The sequence below is a fragment of the Mustelus asterias genome, chromosome 7 (assembly GCF_964213995.1).
Source record: "Mustelus asterias chromosome 7, sMusAst1.hap1.1, whole genome shotgun sequence".
NCBI classification, from domain to species: domain Eukaryota; kingdom Metazoa; phylum Chordata; class Chondrichthyes; order Carcharhiniformes; family Triakidae; genus Mustelus; species Mustelus asterias.
In genome coordinates, this window is record NC_135807.1 from 18542269 (window position 1) to 18563337 (window position 21069).

The following is a 21069-nucleotide window of genomic DNA, read 5'->3' on the forward strand; positions in this document are numbered from 1 at the left end:
TTCCAAATAAACCTGTTGGATTTTAACCTGGTGTTGTGAGACTTCTTACTATCCTCTGGTCACAGATTTGATTGGTAACCCTGTGCATAAAGCAGGCCTTCTTGTTTTAATGTCTCACCACCTAGCTTCCACTTCTCTTCATGCTGGAGGAACATATACCCCAAGGTGTGGGAAGTGGAGTAAGCACCTACCAATTGAGTTGCTTTTCTGAGACTACCATACATTGTTGACACAGAACAATGGTTGCTTGACTCTGCAAGTGCAGTATACTTGATCTGACACTGAGTGACAAAATGAGAAGAGAGTGTCCCACACACTAGCATTAAAATTGAGGTTGGCACGGTGGCACAGTGGTTAGCACTGCTGCCTCACAGCGCCAGGGACTCAGGTTCACTTCCTGGCTTGGGTCAGTGTGAAGTTTGCACATTCTCCCCGTGTCTGCGTGGGTTTCCTCCGGGTGCTCCGGTTTCCTCCCACAGTCCAAAGGTGTGCGGGTTAGGTTGATTGGCTATACTGAATTGTCTCTTGGGCTGGAATTTTACTGCCCTGTCAGAAAACGGGCGAGGGGCGGACAATGGAAATTTCTGTTGACCTCGGGTGGGATTTTACGGTTTTGGTATGGGCGAGGCCATAAAATCCCACCTTTGATGTCCAAAGATGTGTAAGCTAGGGGGATTAGCAGGGTAAATATGTGGGGTGACAGGGATAGGAGGTGTGCCTGGGATAGATGCTCTGTTGGTGGGTTGGTGCAGACCCGATGGGTCGTTCGCTCAAAGGTGTTCCCTTTTAGAAGGTGTGTGTGCATGTGCGTGTGCACTCAGACCACTACAAAGAGCAATTGCTAAAGCAGGAAACTATGCCCCTGTACATTGAGCTGTCAGGTGGGAAGGATGGGATGCGGGTGTCACAGCTGTTATTGCCTTCCTGGACTCTAAGAACATTGGTGTTTATTCCGGGTGTTTAAAGGAAGACTCGGTACCTCTGTCTGCACCATGTTGACTCTGCGGGATCGTAGTTCTCTGACACAGTTGTAGATATCGACCACACCTTCCCTCTCCGCCATGTCCAACATGATGTCAATCACCATGAAGCAGCCTGTCCTTCCAGCTCCAGCACTGAAAGGAAGAGAAATGAAATAAATATTATCTTACTGACCGTTCCGAGCCAGCCAGGGACATTTAAATCGTGAATCTTTGAAATGGAATAGAATTATCAATCTTTTCAGCCACTGTAGTGCCCGTGAAATGGCTACAATTTATGACAAATTAAATGACCCTGGATCTGTTAATGGTCTTCATTCATTTGGATGTTGACAGATAGACACAATTTCTCATTGCATTAGTCTCCTCTCATCTCAAGCCATTTCTTTGGAAAATTAAATCTGTGTGATCGCCTCAAATCAATCACACAAAAGAGATAAAAGTCTTGCATTTATATAGCGCCTGCCATAATCTCAGCATATTATAGCGTTTCATAGAGCGATCGAGGTCTATGACAGCACAGCACAGAAAAAGCCATTCAGCCCATCAGGTCTATGCTGGTCAACCAAGGAACAATTACAGCCATGGGGGTGGGGCAGGCAATTTGCAGACAGCAAGATCCCAGAGACCGAAACACAGAAACTCGGTGCAGGAGTCGGCCATTCAACCCTTCGAACCTGCTCCGCCATTCATTTTGATCATGGCTGATCATCAAATTCAATATCCTTATCCTGCCTTCTCCCAATATCCCATGAACCCTTTAGCCCCAAGAGCTATATCTAATTTATTTTTTAAATCAAACAACAGTTTGGCCTTAACTACTTCCTGTGGTCATGAATTCCACACACTCACCACCCTCTGGGTGAAGACATTTCTCCTCACCTCAGTCCCTTATCCTCAATCTATGACCACGAGTTCTGGACTCCCCCACCATTGGGAACATTCTTTCTCAATCTACCCTGTCTAATCCTGTTAGAATTGTATAAGTTTCTATGAGATCCCCTCTCACTCTTCTAAACTCCAGTGAATATAACCCTAATCGATTTAGTCTCTCCTCATATGACAGACCTGCCATCCCAGGAATTAGCCTGGGAAACCTTTGCTGCACTCCCTTTACAGGAAGGACATCCTTCCTCAGATAAGGAGACTGAAATTGCGCATAATACGCCAGGTGTGACTTCACCCATGCCTGTATGATAATAACTGGCTAATCTGTTTCATGATGTTCGTTGCAGGAAACATATCTCTTTGGTTACAGGGAGAACTCTTTGAAAAGTGTCAATAGATCTTTTAATCCACCTGAATGGGCACATAGATTTGATTTGATTTATTATTTTCATATGAATTGCTATAGTGAAAAGTATTGTTTCTTGCGCGCTATACAGACAAAGCATACCATTCATAGAGAAGAAAAGGAGAGAGTGCAGAATGTGGTGTTACAGTCATAGCTAGGGTGTAGAGAAAGATCATCTTAGTGTGAGGTAGGTCTATTGGCGTTTGGTGTGACCCTTGGTTCATTGTCTTCCTCAGCACCACACTGAAGTGTCGGCCTCGCTTGTACGCTAAATTCTCTGGGAGTGAGGATTGGACCCGTCACTTTCTTTCTCAGAGGCCTTCAGAGTGGTAAAAGGTTTGAGGCGAACTTACCAAGCAACAAAGAGTATTCAAGTGCAAGATTTTTAACTTGCTGCATGGATATGGAATTGTTTTTTTTAGGATCAATGGAAGTATAAAATCAGTGCTTTCTGCGTGTAAAACACCAGTTTTATGCCCAGGCATTAAGTTGAAATTCTAAACCCAAGATATATCATCATAACCCAAGATACTGTCATAATAGAAAAGTGGTCAATTTATTGCAACTATATTCTTTTTGAAACTTTCAGAAGTGAGTTCGATAGAGTTTTGTTCGGTAAAAGTCTATGAAGGGATATTTTTACGATCCTCACAGACACCAATAACTTCTAGAAAAGAAATTTGAACTTCCAGTTAATAGCTGAAAGAATGATACATTGAGGTTTCATGTTTTAAGATTTTTACAGTAACAAATGACTAAAAAACACTATTAACTAAACACTATCTTTGTCAGTAACTTATATTTAAAATCACAGAATATAATGCCCTTCTAATTCTTAGCCCAATTGGAAAAAAGGCACTTCACAATATACTTTACGATGTCCTTTATAGAGACATTCAACATTCCCAGAATCAATTCAAAAAGAATTTTTAGCTCCTGAGGGTTTATTCCTGTTCTTTTCTCTTCTCAGCCTGGTAACTTGCAATCTACAAAATGTCTTAGAACAGTCGGGTTTCATTTTTCTTGAGACTCTCCCTCTAGCCCAAGCTAAATGCGAGCTCCCACCCATATTCCTGCATGGTGAACCATACAAGCCTTTTCTGGTTTCCAGCAGCTCTCTCTCACCCAGAACCAAACTAATTACACTGCCCGTGATATTCTATGAAAGCCTGTCACCTGATCTTTATAATGGCTCCTGCTGCCAGGGCAAGATGAATCAAATGGGCCTTGTAACTAGGTAGGCATGCTAATTAGATATTTTTGAGAGATCAAACCATAGTTTAAAGCATAATTGTTTACAACCTGACATTCCCAACACCTTTCCAGAACTTTGGAGACTCAGTCTCCACTTTTAACACAAGGGCAGCTGCCATTGCCTCTGAGCGTAAATACCTTGCACCTTCTTCTCAGAAAGACAATATAAGCCTTCCTTTGATCTTCAGTAACCAAACCATCCAGGGTTACTGTCAGGAGACTTCAGAACAGGTCGCATGACCTCCTTCATTTGACCTTAAATTATAAATACAGTTCCAAAGTGTAACAAGCTTATAAACCTGATAACTGTAACAACATGGAACCAAGGCAGGTAAATTGAATTGAAATACAGATCAGAAAGAAAATAAAGTTTATTTATTAGTCACAAGTAGGCTTACATTCTCACTGTAATGAAGTTACTGTGAAAATCCCCCAGTCGCCACACTCCGGTGCCTGTTTGGGTACACTGAGGGAGAATTTAACATGGCTAATTCACTTAACCTGCATATCTTTGGACTGTGGGAGGAAACTGGAGCACCCGGAGGAAACCCACGCAGACACAGGGAGAATGAGCAAACTCCACACAGACAGTAACCCAAGCCGGGAATCGAACCCAGGTCCCTGGCGCTGTGAGGCAGCAATGCCAACCAATGTGCCACCCCCAGATCAGTAGAACAGGCTGAATGGCCAACTCATGTGACCAATGTTGCTATGAAAGAGGCTTCACCTACCTGCAGTGTACAACTATAGGCCCAGCACCCGCCGGATTCTTTGTCTTTACCCGCCGTACAAAGCCCAGCAGCCCTGTAGCATGGTATGGAACACCATGGTCTGGCCACCCAGTGAAGTGGAGCTGTCTGATCTCCCGGATCTCATGTGCGCCTCTCTGTTAGAACAAATTGCATTTGTCTCTTTCAGAACCACATAATTACAGATTTGATTTGATTTGATTTATTATTGTCACATGTATTAGTGTACAATGAAAAATATTGTTTCTTGTGCACTATACAAACAAAGTATACCATTCATAGAGAAGGAAAGGAGAGAGTGCAGAATGTAGTGTTACAGTCATAGCTAGGGTGTGGAGAAAGATCAACTTAATGCAAGGTAAGTCCATTCAAAAGTCTGACAGCAGCAGGGAAGAAGCTGTTCTTGAGTCGGTTGGTACGTGACCCCAGGCTTTTGTATCTTTTTCCCAACGGAAGAAGGTGGAAGAGAGAATGTCCGGGGTGCCTGGGGTCCTTAATTATGCTGGTTGTTTTGCCGAGACAGTGGGAAGTGTAGACAGAGTCAATGGATGGGAGGCTGGTTTGCGTGATGGATTGGGCTACATTCACGACCTTTTGTAACTCCTTGCAGTCTTGGGCAGAGCAGGAGCCATACCAAGCTGTGATACAACCAGAAAGGGTGCTTTTTATGGTGCATCTGTAAACGTTGGTGAGAGTCGTAGCTGACATGCCAAATTTCCTTAGCCTTCTGAGAAAGTAGAGGCATTGGTGGGCTTTCTTAACTATAGTGTCGGCATGGGGGGACCAGGACAGGTTGTTGGTGATCTGGACACCTAAAAACTTGAAGCTCTCGACCTTTTCTACTTCGTCCCTGATGAGAAATAATGATAAAGTGAAACACAACTGTAGCAGGTAAAGATGAACAGCCTTCACTATTCACATGCAAATTTCACACCATTTTTAAAGTTACTTTTAAGAATAAAGTCAAATTATAATTAGCTCCCGATTTGAGAAATGTAAAATTTGCAAGATAGAAGTTCACATCGAGATAAGAGAATTAAGATAGCAGGAACTCGCTTGCCGGTGGAAAGCTATCAAACCGAGACACCAGGAACTCATATGGTGATAACAGGGATTTGCACTCAGGTGGGAAGAACTCACACAGAGATACTAAGAATTCACATTGAGATAAGAGGATTGAAATAGGAATTCACAACAGGTGCAACCATGTAGATGTAGTGCTTCTAAGGTTCCATTTTCTGGAAATCCATTCTCCGTGAGAAGGAGCTAAAGTTGCGTTTGCAAGCCACAAATTTATGTGTGGGAAGTAATAACTCACATAAGGCGCTAAAGATTCAAACACTACTCTGACAATCAACAATGCGGAGCAGGCCCGAAGGGCTGAATTTGCCTACTTTTCACAGAATCATAGAATACTTACAGTACAGAAGGAGGCCATTTGGCCCATCAAGCCTGTACCGACCACAATCCCACTCAGGTGCAATTCGCATAGCCCCAAACATTTATCCTAGCTAATCCCCCTGACACTAGGGTCAATTTAGCATGACCAATCCACCTAACCCACACACCTTTGGGCCGTGGGAGGAAACCAGAGCACCCGGAGGAAACCCACGCAGACACGGGGAGACCATGGAAACTCCACACAGACAGTGACCCGAGGCTGGAATTGAACCCGGGTCCCTGGCGCTGTGAGGCAGCAGTGCTAACCACTGTGCCATCCTGCCGCCCCATTTGCTCCTCATTCCTACATAATGCACATTCAACACCCACTCAGGTCGACTCAGTGAAAAGGAGCAATCCACGAAACATTCAAATTGTCATGTAGTTTTCAAACCCTTGCTTAGGAACAATGGGGTTGCCCGAACACGATGCTTCAGACGTGCACTCGGACAGAACAAGGGTGGATAAAATAGGTTCAAATCTGTGACCATTTCACCATCATGAGACAACCACCAGTTTGAAATTGATAAGAGTCCTTGAATTACAATTCTGGACGTTAAAAAGGCTTACCTTCTCAACTGCAAATGTTCTTATCACATATTCAGCCAACAGTTCTGTCTCAATGGGAGTTACTTTAATGTCGCCATAGATTTCAGTGTCATCAGGCCAATACTTGCAGCACTTTACCTGTCGGCACAGAGCAATATTAAGATAATCAACAATTATAAGATTTTTTCTTCTTCTTTCATAGTACAGTATTAAAAGATTTATTTAAAACGGCTGAAGTCCATGCAGATAAAAAAAAGTAAATTTATCTCCAGAAATTCAAAAAAATTAGCCCAGGGATAATGTTAGAGAATGTTGTGTCACTGCTTTAGCTTCCTTTATTAGTAGAGACACAGCTTTAGGAGATGAGTTTATCTATCACTGTGGCAAGTGCCTTTGGATTTTTTTTCCCCACTGTGGCAGAACTTTATCTCCTGACTGGTTTAAGCTGCTAGCCTCTAAGCCTTTTTTCAGATTTGTGAAATTGCAGATTTGTCCCGCAAATTTTCCACAAAGACAACAGTCGAAGATTTTGCAGAGAATCTATAAATTGCACCTGAATTGAAAATCCATCCTCTGGCTAATTTGCAGAATCCTGATATTATTCGTACGGAAGCGGTGACCTATATATTCGCATTCCGGTGCTTTTCACGCATCCTGAACGATCTGGACGTTGACTGATCTCGGAGATTTCAATTGATGGCATTTTCAGTTTTTAATATTGACCCTGTAACCTGTCCCAGTACCACATTATACTGGAACTGGTTTCTTTTCTTATGCCATGTTGTTCCTTATGTAAGGGTAAACATAGAAACTAGAAGCAGGGGTAGGCCATTCGGCCCTTCGAGCCTGCTCTGCCATTCATCTTGATCATGGTCCAATCATTGAATTCAATATCCTGATCCCACCGTCCCCCCATATCCCTTGATCTCTTCAGCCTCAAGAACTATATCTAATTTCTTCTTAAAACCAGACCATGTTTTGGCCTCAACTACTTTCTGTGGTCGTGAATTCCACACATTTACCATCCTCCTCACCTCAGTCCTAAAAGGTTTACCCCTTATCCTCAAACTGTGACCCCTAGTTCTGAACTCTCCCACCATCGGGAACATTCTTTCTGAATCTACCCTGTCCAACTCTGTTTGAATTTTATAAGTCTCTATGAGATCCCCTCTCACTCTTCTAAACTCCAGTGAATATAATCCTAACCGACTTAGTCTCTCCTCATATGACAGACCTGCCATCCCAGGAATCAGCCTGGTGATGAGGAATCTCAGCAAAGCAAACATGTACACCCCTCTTGAGCTGTGAGGAGAAATATATTCAATTCTAAATCGTTTTCTCAGGGCCAGATGAACCCTAACAGAAAAAGGTATGCTTTTAATTAATGATGTTAGCTATAAGTCAAACTCTATTTTACTGAAAAGCCGTGCCCATTAGAGCAATACATAAAAGTTTCTGCTAAACCCCTCAAGCTTGGCAAGATATCGTCAACAGGATGGATTTTTAAAAGCACCCATCCCTATTTTGTCTTGCCTACATTTCGGGCACCAACTGAGTCATTAAGCTCCTACATTGCTGAGTTCAATCTCCTCACCAAATGCTCTCTATTGGCATCTTGGTGCCTTGTTCCCTATTGGATTAGGTAGCAGATGAAGAGTAACCTTTCTCGTGTAGAACGTCAATGCACAAAGTAGGTTCAAAGGCAACCTGGCCACAACAGAATAAAAGATGTCATGGTTGGCTCAATAGGGTATGTTCACTGTAACTCTGTTGACCCGCATGTCCCGTCAGCTTCTCCTGGATGGATACTCAGCCGTTGGTGATTTGTGTTGGTCTGGTAATCACCACCATCCACATCCCTATGTATGTCCATTGACAGGTCAGAAACGCCAGAGCTGGGGACACAGTGGTATACAATCAATCGTGAATTGTCCTGGGAGACCTCAACATTGACTCTGGACCCCCATGATGTCTCATGGCAGCAAGTCAAACATGGACAAGGAAACTTCCTGCTGATGACCACTGCTGTCCCCTCCTCAGATGCTGAATCAGTGCTCCTCCATGTTGAACACCATTTGAAGGAGGTACTGAGGGTGGTTAGGGCAAAGCAGAATGTACTCTGAATGGGGAACTTCAACGTCCATCACCAAGGATGGCTCGGGAGCACCATCACAGACCGTGCTGACTGGGATCAACCCTGGTTCAATGAAGAGGGGGGACACATGCCAGTAGCAACTCCAGGAACATGTAAAAAATGAGATGTCAACCTGGTGAAGCTGCAACAGAGGTCTACTTGTCTACCAAACAGCAAAAGCAGCTATACGATCCCACAACCTACGGATCAGATCTAATCTCTGCAGTCCTGCCACATCCAGTTGCGAATGGTGGTGGACAATTAACAACACACTGGAAGCGGAGGTTCCAAAAACATCCCCACCCTCGATGATGGGGGAGCCCAGCACATTAGTGCAAAAGACACGGCTGAAGCATTCGCAACAGTCATGGAAATATATCGCCATTCCTTCACTGTCGCTGGGGTAAAAATCCTGGAACTCCCTCCATAACAGCACTGTGGGTGTACCTACATCATATGGACTGCAGCGGTTGAAGAAGGCAACTCTTCGCGACATTCTCAAAGGAGGCAGTGGCGTAGTGGTATTGTTGTTGGACTAATAATCCAGCGACCAGGGTAATGCTCTGGGGAGCCAGGTTCGAATCCCACCATGGCAGATGGTGAAATTTGAATTCAATAAGAATCTGGAGTTAAATGTCTAATGATCACCATGAAACCATTGTTGTAAAAACCCAACTGGTTCACTGATGCCCGTTAGGGAAGGAAATCTACCGTCCTTACCTGGTCTGGCCTACATGTGACTCCAGAGCCACAGCAATGTGATTGACACTTAAATGCCCTCAGGGATGGGCAATAAATGCTGGCCCAGCCAGCGACGCTCACATCCCATGAACAAATAAAAAGAAGGGATGGGCAGTGGGTTAGCTGTGGGGTTGGGTGTAAAGCCCAGCTGATTGGCCCATTAGTTACTTCAGCTGTCAAAACAAGATAGGAAAAGTATACAAAGCCCTTCTTAAACTCTCATAGTACCGCAAACGAGTGCTAATTGATCACGGCAGAACATAAAACAGAACAATAAACAGTGACTGAGAAAGCCTGATAAGTTGCCTCCCTTCATTGCAGGCAAGGTTTAAATCACAATTCGCCGCACTTCCCTTTGCTACAGCCAGCAGGCTGACATTCTGCTGCCAGGAACGCTATCAACAAACTCTTCACCAAGCTGCTGCCACTTAATAACAGCAAATTGCCTTCAGCATATTGATTACCAAAAAAGGTTTCATTAATGTGCCATTAGAAGGCAGATTGCACTGAATCAGCCAATCAGTCAACTTCATTAATTAGCTGATTGCCTTTTGATTTTTAAACAAATTACAGCCATGAAAATACAAAATGAAAACCCTTGTTCTCTGATGGTTCTTAAATGACTTTGCTCCCGCTCTGCACTCTCTCCTGCCAAAGAGTGGCCACTTTCACTGCTGCTTCTCATTACCGCACTCCATAATTGGGCTATTTGTCCATCAATCACTGTTCAGTCCGGGGCGGTAATTGTTGTACTTTCGGAATTAGGTGATACCTCAGAAAAAAAAAACAACCATCTTTCCGATTTAAAAATCTACACACACACAGAAAAAAAGATACAACGCACTCCAGGTGAAAAGGAATCTGCTTGAGATGTGAACTGAACAATAAAGAAACCCCAGCATACGGGGGAGAGGCGAAACAGGTGGAAAGAGCTTCGGAAAGAAAGACAGGCTAATGTTTTCAAATCTGTCGGGAAAGCATAGAAATTACAACTCGGAAAGAGGCAATTTAACTATTGTGTCAGTGCCTGCGATAGGTTTTCAATTGGAGCCATCTACTTTAGCTCCCTCACCCAACCTTTTCAGAAAATGCATAGATTATCAAGTGAGCACTTCTCTCTTCTATACACAAGGAAAAGACACTTTAGAAGTCAGGAGTAATTTTGCTCATCACAAGACTGACCTTGCTTACAACAGAAAGAAACTCAGTGGCGTTTTTCTCTGTAATGTAACAGTTGCATAATGGGACAGTCCAGGTGAAGAGAAGTACTGGTGGGGGATTTTTTAAAAATTCATTCATGGGACATGAGCGTTGCTGGCTGGCCAGCATTTATTGTAAGAAGTCTCACAACACCAGGTTAAAGTCCAACAGGTTTATTTGGTAGCAAAAGCCACAAGCTTTCAAAGCGCTGCTCCTTCATCAGGTGAGTGGGATTTCAGTTCACAAACAGGGCATAGAAAGACACAAACTCAATTTACAAAATAATGGTGTGAGAAAAAACTTTATCACACAGCGAGTGGTTCGGGTCTGGAATGCACTGCCTGGTAGTGTGGTGGAGGCAGGTTGAATGGAGACATTGAGGGGGCATTAGATGATTAATTGAGTATAACACCGTGCAGGGGTACAGGGAAAAGGTAGGGGAATGACACTAAGTCATGATGCTCGCTTGGAGAGCCGGTGCAGACACGATGGACTGAATGGCCTTCTTTTGCCTCGGATCAATCTTCTTTGAGTAAAATTGCGGACAAAGCCATTGCAAATATGCTTTGTTCACTAATATCCATGCTTTCGAGGCCCAATGTATTGTCAAGGATTCCTGCAATTCTGATAGATTTGATGCTAAACAAACACCACCATGAAGTATACACTATAAACTAATGTGTGAGCCTTCAGCGCTGCGTTCATCACAACACCCAGATAATTACTCATTTTGGATTTTCCCTCCCAGCTCTTATCAATCTATTGAAAGAAAAATACTGATGAGTTCCCTGCAGCTTGAAATCTGGTGGGACGTATGGAATTTGACTCCGCTGTACAAGATTAATCCCCATCGACCGATGGGCTTCCTTTAAAAAACAAAGAAAATTCAGCTTTCAAATACTTTTCAATGTCATCGTGATAACAAGGAACTATCAGATAGGCCGGGTTGGTGGAACAACAGGGTCTCCCACCACCCCCGCGGACTGGACTCTTATTCGCTGGAATTCTACCGTCCCACCCACCATGGAATCGGAGCGGCCAGGGGAGGACAACGGAAATGTCCGTTGACCTCAGGCAGGAATTTCTGATCTCGCTCGCAAAATCCAACCCATTGTGTCGGTAGCAGAGCGACACTTCCCAAATTACAGATGGCACATTTGCTTTGTGGGCCTGTCTTGATTTTCTGATTGGAAATTTGGTGCTAAAAGCAAGGCTTTGCTACCTGCTTGCAGTTTGACACAGAGGGCAGAATCTTATCAGTCGTACGGAGGTGGTTTCAGGGGTGAGAAGGCATTCTCTGAGCTATCTGGACTCTCACCACTTTTTACAGATGCACCACTGAAAGCATCCTTTCCAGAGACTCCGTCTACACTTCCGGCTGCCTCGGAAAAGCAGCCAGCATAATCAAGGACCCCACGCACCCCGGACATTCTCTCTCCCACCTTCTTCCATCGGGAAAAAGATACAAAAGTCTGAGGTCACGTACCAACCGACTCAAGAGCAGCTTCTTCCCTGCTGCCATCAGACTTTTGAATGGACTTACCTTATATTAAGTTGATCTTTGTCTATATCCTTGCTATGACTATAACACTATATTCAGCACCCTCTCCTTTCTTTCTCCACTATGTACTCTGAACGGTATGTTTTGTCTGTATAGCACACAAGAAACAATACTTTTCACTGTATCCCAATACATGTGACAATAATAAATCAAATCAAACAGAGGTGGGATATGACTGGCAGTGGCAAGTACCCAATTAAAATCAATTAAGTGTCCAATCGTGGGAAAATTGGTGACCGTCTCCCACTGCGAGTGAAGCCTGGCAGGTGCCTGACGCAGCCTCCAGGCAGTAGATCCGAAGGCCAGCGAGGCCTCCTTTAAATCCCTACCTCTGGCGCTGTGGGGATCAGAGAGCCGGAAATAAGGCCCAGTGTTGCCCCTTCACAACAGCTAGCTTGACAGCTGTGGCCATGCTTAGTTTTAGCAATTCAAGAGATCTTCATCTTGGCACGTCCTCTTGTTCATCTTCCTACATCAGCATCACCCCCCTCTCCTGGTGAGGACGCCAGGCACCCCACAGCGCTAGGTGCTCCTATTGGCCCGCCTACTCGCAGACCCCGCCCACCTTCGCTAATTGGACAAGATCCACATCTGGTCCCAAGGTCTAAAGATCATCTAAGTTGAGAGGATTCGGCCCCAGATTCCAGCCTGTGGCACTGGGTGCCCTCCAGAGTTCAAGGAATGGAGTTTGGAGAGGGTTGCTGGACTCCAGAACTGTTATAATGGTAAGGAAAGGGAAGATGCTGGAGGGATTTAAAAATAGGTATTGAAATATTACATCTGAGCCAAGAGCCACTACATCAGTGATGAGAGAACAGGATGGAGTGAAACATAGGATGTGAATGGCAGAGTTTTGAACAGAAGATTGTGAAATATAGATGATCGACTCTGGAAGTGACAATCTAGCTTTAATGAAGATCTCACCAGAGGATGGGCTAAGGTACCAGAGATATTACTGAGGGGGAAGTAGATTCTGTGGTTGGAGGCTCACTTAGAGTTGAATGAGGCATTGAGGCTGCAAACAGTTTGAGATAGTGTTTAGGGAGGGTATTAGGGGCAGGGATCGATGCTGATTGTTTTGGTATTAGCCAAGTTTAGCTAGAAGGAAATATAGTTTATCCAAGACTGAAAGCTGGATAAACAGTCTGATGGTCTGGTGAAGGTTCTCAGAGGGGTTACAGAGAGAGGGAGAGAGGTGAGAGTTGTCAGCATACCTGAGGAACTAACTCCGTGTGGGTAATTTTAAGCTAAGTTATTCCACACGAGCCTGAAGAAAAACAGCGAATCCGACCCAGGCAGTTTCCTACCAGGAGGACTGGGTTAAAATGACCCCCTGTGTCCACGAACAGTATTGACAGTGGACAACATGTCGATGAAGAAGAGGAGGAGCAACCACGGATGGATCCATGGAAAACTCCCGGTTTAACAATGAGGGAAGGGAAGTCAGTCCAAAAGATGCTCAGGCAATTATTTGGTCGGTAAAAATGGAACCAAGTAAGAGTTATCCAATTGAACTGAAAGACGTGAGCAGTGCCAGAGGAGGATGATGTGATTCATTATATCAGAGAGAGGTCAAAGATGATGAGAAAGATCTATTTATATCCAGGGGAGGTGATGGCCTAGTGGTATTATCGCTAGACTATTAATCCAGAAACTCAGCTAATGCTCTGGGGACCTGGGTTCAAATTCTGCCACAGCAGCTGGTGGAATTTGAATTCAGTAAAAAAATCTGGAATTAAAGAGTCTACCAATGACCGTGAAACCATTGTCGATTATTGGAAAAACCCATCTGCTTCACTAATGTCCTTTAGGGAAGGAAATCTGCTGTCCTTACCTGGTCTGGCCTACATGTGACTCCAGAGCCATAGCAATGTGGTTGACTCTCAGAGACATAGAGTCATAGAGGTTTACAGCATGGAAACAGGCCCTTCGGCCCAACTGTTCAATGCCACCCTTTTTTTTTAAATCCCTCAGCTAATCCCAATTGCCCGCAGTTGCCCATATCCCTCTGTACCCATCTTACCCATGTAACTGTCTAAATGCTTTTTAAAAGTACCCACCTCTACTACTACCTCTGGCACCTTGATCCAGGCATTCACTACACTCTGTGTGAAAAAATTGCTCCTCTGGACACTTTTGTATCTCTCCCCTCTCACCTTAAACCTATGCCCTCGAGTTTTAGACTCCCCTACCTTTGGGAAAAGATATTGACTATCTAGCTGATTTGTGCCCCTCAATATTTTATAGACCTCTATAAAATCACCCTTCAGCCTTCTACGCTCCAGAGAAAAAATTCCCAGTCTATCTGGCCTCTCCTTATAAAGCAAACCATCAAGTCCCGGTAGCATCCTAGTAAATCTTTTCTGCACTCTTTCTAGTTTAATAATATCCTTTCTATAATAGGGTCACCAGAACTGTGCACAGTATTCCAAGTGTGGCCTTACCAATGTCTTGTACAACTTCAACACGACGTCCCAACTCCTGTATTCAATGTTCTGACCAATGAAACCAAGCATGCTGAATGCCTTCTTCACCACTCTGTCCACTTTCAAGGAGCTATGAACCTGTACCCCTAGATCTCTTTGTTCTGTAACTCTCCCCAATGCCCTACCATTAACTGAGTAAGTCCTGCCCTGGTTCAATCTACCAAAATGCATCACCTCGCATTTATCTAAATTAAACTCCATCTGCCATTCGTCAGCCCACTGGCCCAATTGATCAAGATCCTGTTGCAATTGGAGATAACTTTCTTCACTGTCCACTATGCCACCAATCTTAGTGTCATCTGCAAACTTACTAACCATGCCTCCTATATTCTCATCCAAATCATTAATATAAATGACAAATAACAGTGGACCCAGCACTGATCCCTGAGGCACACCACTGGTCACAGGCCTCTAGTTTGAAAAACTACCCTCCACAAACACTCTCTGGCTTCTGTCAAGAAGCCAATTTTGTATCCATTTAGATACCTCACCCTGGATCCTCTGAGATTTAACCTTATGCAACAACCTACCATGCAGTACCTTGTCAAAGGCCTTGCTAAAGTCCACGGAGACAACATCAACTGCACTGCCCTCATCTACCTTCTTGGATACCCCTTCAAAAAACTAAATCAAATTTGTGAGACATGATTTTCACAAAGCCATGCTGACTGTCCCTAATCAGGCCTTGACTCTCAACTGCCCTCAGGCCACTAGAGATGGGCAATAAATGCTGGCCAGCCAGCGATGCCCATGTCCCACGAATGAATAAAAAAACTCCACCATGGTCACAAACAGGAAATGTCATTCACCATTTTGCTTCAGGCCAGTATTGTAAATTAGGGGAACTGGAATCTTGACTCAAGGTGCAGTAGAGAAAAGCACAGGTCTGAAACAGCAAATGAAGGATTATGGAGGGGAAAGACCTTGGAGATGATATAGTATTATAGTGTGGGTCCAGGGTGTGTTTTTCTTTAGGAACAGGAGTGGTGATGGCTATTTTGAAAGGAGATTGGGAATGCTTAAGAACAAGGGATCACTTACAATGCTGTGGGGGCCATGAAAGGAAGTGAATAATCATCTTATTAGGAATGGAGTCAAGGGAGTGACTATGGTGTATAGTCATTTCTCATCTCCTTTGACCCTCTGTGTTATAATCACTCACATCAAGGAAACCGCTAAAGGAATGGTCATTAAGGAATCTTTCAGATCCTCACACATCACTTTGCTGGAAGGAACAAGTGAAAGGAGTTTAAAGGCAGTCAGTAATGGAGAGAAGGGGCCCTGGGGGGTTACCTATCCTCCTCTCACTTGAACTCAAACTCATTCTTTGGTCAGACATTGGATCCAGGAAATTTCATATCTTCCTCAATCTTTCCATCCTTCTGCCACTCAGAGCTGGCACCTCCTGGGCACTGATCTTACATGGCCCAGGCTTCACACTGGCATCGAGAGGTGGGCAGGTCAACACTCCAGCAGATTTCTGCCCTATTTTGGGTGTTTCTTGAAAATTGACCCCACGCTGCCTTTGTGGGATTAGTGGTCCAGGGGAGGCAGTGGTGCAGTGGTATTGTCACTGGACTGGTAATCCAGAGACCAGGATAATACTCTGAGGACCCGAGTTTGAATCCCACCGTGGCAGATGGTGAAATTTGAATTCAATTTTTAAAAATCTGGAATTAAAAGTCTAATGATGACCGTGAAATCGTCGATTGTTGTAAAAATCCTTCTGGTTCACTAATGTCCTTTAGGGAAGGAAATCTGTCACCCTTACTTGGTCTGGTCTACATGTTGTTATAACGTAACCAATGATAACATTGGAATCTGTTACAATGTAACCAATGGTAACTTGTTGTGACAATGTAATCAATTGCAAAATGATATAGTGGTCAGCTGACCAGGTATGAATAGAAAGCAGATGGGAATTGTAGGAAGCTTTTGTGGCCCAGGGTGTGGCCCAAGTGTTGGTGTAATGATGTTTCTTTACCAAACCTTTCTCTTTGATTTACTTTGTGAGGTTAGTTCTTATATTGCTTGCAACTGAAGCATCCTTACTGCTGGATGAACACGTGTGACTCCAGACCCACAGCAATGTGGTTGACTCTTAAATGACCTCGGGGGTGGACAATATAAGCTGCTCCAGCCAGCGATGCCCACACCTCATGAATGAAGTAAAAAAAGTAGCACATCCAATTCCAAAATAACTTCCACGAAGCATCCGATATCGACACTGGATAAGGAATAAAACTACGGAAACTGGAGATATGGTCACATCAGTATCATCACACATAAATACAGTGCGGAAATAAACCGGAGTAATTGTACAAGCTCAAAAAATGAATTCCCATCAGGCTTTGTTGGGTAGCTGGTACCCCAGGTTACAATGGGCCTGGTGTATAAAGTGAGGGTTCGATAAAGTTTATTTATTAGTGTTACAAGCAGGCATACATTAACACTGCAATGAAGTAACTGTGAAAATCCCCTAGGCGCCTGTTCGGGTCAATGCACCCTAACCAGCACGTCTTTCAGAATGTGGGAGGAAACTGGAGCACCCGGAGGAAACCCACGCAGACACGGGGAGAATGTGAAAACTCCACACAGACAGTGACCCAAGCACGGGAATCGAACCCCGGTCCCGAGCGATGTGAGGCAGCAGAGCTAACCACCGTGCCGCCCCAAGTTTAAAGTTTATTTATTAGCGCCACAAGCAGGCTTATGCTAACATTGCAATGAAGTTACTGTGAAAATCCCTCAGTCGCCACACTCCGGCCCCTGTTCGGGTGCACTGAGGGAGAATTTAGCATGGAAAATTCACCTAACCAGCACGTCTTTCGGAGGAAACCGGAGCACCCAGGGGAAACCCGCATAGGCACGGGGAGGACGTGCAGACTCTGCACAGACAGTGACCCAAGCCGGGAATTGAACCCGGGTCCCTGGCGCTGTGAGGTGACAGTGCTAACCACAATGCCACCATGTGGCTAGGTCACAAACGTACTGGGTCGTAATGTAGCAGCTTTTGCAGGGGACCTGAAATATGCCATTTCACATATCTGAACAAACAGCAGCCTACTGATGAGCTGACAATTAAACTAAATATATTTTACTGCTTAACATATTGAAAAATCATTAGGCAAAATTGCCACTCGAGGTTTCGCAGTTTACAGTAATAGGAGTGTTGGCAGAGGCAGCAGATGGGTCTTTGTTAATAGCACATCAGAGGTTTCGGTCCCAGCGCAAAGTGGGGCAGATGTGAGTGGCTGTGTGATACGCCGTTAGATAAATGGTTTGTGGCATCTCGTGTGGGTTCATTAGATGAAAAGAGCCGAAACACAGCTTTCGCGTGAATTGACTCGCAGGAGGAGGGGGGGGGGGGGGGGGGGGTGGGGTGGGGGGGGGGGGGGGGGGCAAGGCAGTCGCTGATGAGAAATCTCTCAGACTGCAATCCTTTTGCTGGTAGCGGACAGACAAACCACGTCCACATCCATGAGCCACGTTTTGAAAGTGACAGGCAGCAACAGCTGAGCCGGCTCCCAGCCTCAGGCTCCGAAATGTCCTGAATCGTTGGCAGCAGGTGCCCGCCCACCTTGCGGAATCTCACGCCAGAGCATCGCTTCATTAACAACGTTTAAACATTGCTTTGGGAATGCAGATGGAGCTGAGGCGAGGGAAGGTAACTCAGGTACAATCTGGATGCTCTTAATGGGAATGGTTTTGCTTGTTTTTGGACTGCCCTGGCCACCGCCATTTAGTTTTCGAGGTGGGTGTTGCGATTTGATTGATGAGCCAGCTCGGGTTGTGTGTTAAAAAGCTTTTTTTCTTAATTCCCTAAAGCGTTTCTTGCAAATACGAACTAAAAGAAAAAGGCAAGAGTTAACTTGTTTTTACTGGGTTAGCTCAGCTTTATTACAATTACCCAACTCTTCCCGGAGCTTTTTCCCTAAAAGGCTGACATTCTGTAGCTACAAAGCCTGAAAAAAATATTTACTGAAACTTCAGGTCAAACCACGTCCAACAACCTGCTCTGAAAACTCGGCGCACGTTTTGACCAATATCACCACAGCAGCTGGAACAATTCCCAACATTCTAAAATAAGCAACAACATTCTGAATAAAAGAAACCTCAACATTCTAAAAAAAGGTCCGTTTGTCTTCTCTCCCAATGGTAACGGATCCTTTGAAAAATTCCAGGATCCAGATTCATATCTTTGTCATAAACTAGTCAGTTTTTTCTCGAGCCATTTTATGTTTTTGAAGGTGGGGACATTTGCAAAAAAGAGGGTGACCTTCCCACCACCTTCCTCCCCACCTTTGACCTGTCTCCCATATTATGGTGGGCAAGGAGGATGTGGTCCCTTAGACCTTAGTTGCAAAATGGCCAGTTAATGGGCCTTATTCCACCTCCATTGAATACAGGAGTTGGGATGTCTTGTTGAAGTTGTACAAGACATTGGCAAGGCCACACTTGGAATACTGTGTACAGTTCTGGTCACCCTATTATAGAAAGGATATTATTAAACCACAAAGAGTGCAAAAAAGATTTACTGGGATGCTACCGGGACTTGATGGTTTGCTTTATAAGAAGAGGCTGGATAGACTGGGACTTTTTTCTCTGGAGCGTAGAAGGCTGAATGGTGATTTTATAGAGGTCTACAAAATAATGAGGGGCACAGATCAGTTAGATAGTCAATATCTTTTCCTAAAGGTAGGGGAATCTAAAACTAGAGGGCATAGGTTTAAGGTGAGAGGGGAGAGATACCAAAGTGTCCAGAGGGCAATTTTTCACACAGGGTGGTGAGTGTCTGGAACAAGCTGCCAGGGGTAGTAGTAGAGGTGGGTCCAATTTTGTCTTTTAAAAAGCATTTAGACCGTTTCATGGGTGAGGTGGGTATAGAGGGATATGGGCCAAATGTGAGCAAGTGGGATTAGCCTAGGGGTTTAAAAAAAAGGGCAACATGGACAAGTTGGGCCAAAGGGCCTGTTTCCATGCTGTAAACCTCTATGATTCTATGACTCCATCACTATTTTACGTGCTACAGGGAAAGACAGAGGCAAGGCCAATAGCTCAGCAACTCACATTGGATGGGCTATTGTTGGTCAAGAACGGGCCATACTTCCTTTAGGAGTACCCCTGTGCCAGCAGAGGTGCCCCATCCCCCCAAAAAGTCTGGTCCCCCTCTTCAACCCCCACCCCAAGGTCTGTGTAACCCAGACTCCTTCACCTTTCACTGACATCTCCCAAACAGGCCTGTGCAAAATACCAGACTCACCTCTGGGGTTTGTGCTCCATGGGGCAGATTTCACAGCCTCTCACGGCTTATTTGAAGGCAGAGGCAGTAGAGGTGTTGGGGGGCATTGGGTTGGGTCAGGGTGGGGTAGTCACAGAGTTCAAGTGGAGTCAGGCTTTTAGCGTGAGTGACTGTGGGTGGTGGAGGTAACTCTGTCATTACCCAGGAGTTTGACTTGGATCTTTCTGTCTAACATTTTCTCAGTAACTGTTGAGTAAGTTGGAACTGTCTGAAAGCGCTGACTCTAATTCAGAGTCAAAGACTTCCTAAGGCTCCCGGCATATACCTGGTGTCATATGTCTGGTCTCCAATGATCCAGGGACCAGAAAATCTGGCCTTACTGTTTACAACCAGACTGACAAACAGGGCAGAAAACAATATGTCCACCCACCTTCAGTAGCAGAGTTACTAAGGTAATCAAATAACTAAATGGATGTATATGCTTATTTATTTGATGCCAATGGACATACCTTCCTGATCTATTTGTGGAATGCAGGCATTGTTGGCTATTGCAGCATTTATTGGCCATTCCTAATTGCCCTTGGGGAAGGAGTGTTGAGCTGCTTCTTGAACCCCTGAGATCCATGTGGTGTAGGTACACATACTGTGCTGTTAGGGAGGGAGCTCCAGGATTTTGACCCAGCGACAGTGAAGGAATAGTGATATAGTTCCAAGCCAGGATGGTGAGTAACTTGGATGGGAACTTGTAGATGGTAGTGCTTTCATGCACCTGAGGTCATGGGTTTGGAAGGAGCTGTGTTAAGGAGTCTTGATGCAGTGCATCTTGTAGATGGACACAGTAAGAAGTCTCACAACTCCAGGTTAAAGATTCACCTGATGAAAGGGCAGTGCTCCAAAAGCTTGTGATTCCAAATAAACCTGTTGGACTTTAACCTGGTGTTGTGAGACTTCTTACTGTGCCCATCCCAGTCCAACGCCGGCATCTCTACATCATGGCTTGTAGATGGTACACAGTGTGTTTCGGTGGTGGAAGGAGTGAATGTTTTTAAGGTTTAGCAGCTTGTTTAACAGAACGTTACGAATTGACCATGAAGAGTATGTTCTAAGTCCCCCTTCCCTCCACCAACACTACTTGGCCATGATGTGGAGATGCCGGCGTTGGACTGGGATGGGCACAGTAAGAATGTTCACAACACCAGGTTAAAGTCCAACAGGTTTATCTGGAATCACAAGCTTTTGGAGCGCTGCTCCTTGACTCACCTGATGAAGGAGCAGCACTCCAAAAGTTCACGATTCCAGATAAACCTGTTGGAATTTAACCTGGTGTTATGAGACTTCTTACTGAACACTACTTGGCAATCATGAAAAAAATATAAACTTCCTTTTTCGAGTGCCCAGTTAGGAAGGATGAAAGCAACCAGCCAGGAACGCTGCTCCAA

General features: G+C 44.6%; 1 protein-coding gene across 5 annotated transcripts in view; it reads right to left on the minus strand.

Annotated features, from left to right (window-relative positions):
• Nucleotides 1–21069, minus strand: part of LOC144495597 (receptor-type tyrosine-protein phosphatase mu-like) — an 896407-nt gene that overhangs the window by 38358 nt on the left and 836980 nt on the right. For 4 of the 5 annotated variants that reach the window (XM_078215746.1, XM_078215745.1, XM_078215744.1 and 1 more), the window contains 3 exons: nt 6288–6404; nt 4260–4414; nt 980–1115 (listed from right to left, as the gene is read on the minus strand). In XM_078215746.1, coding sequence (XP_078071872.1) covers nt 980–1115; nt 4260–4414; nt 6288–6404 — 408 coding nt within the window. Of the gene's footprint in view, nt 1–979; nt 1116–4259; nt 4415–4463; nt 5128–6287; nt 6405–21069 lie in introns of those variants that run through there. The other variant, XM_078215747.1, reaches the window with a different exon arrangement.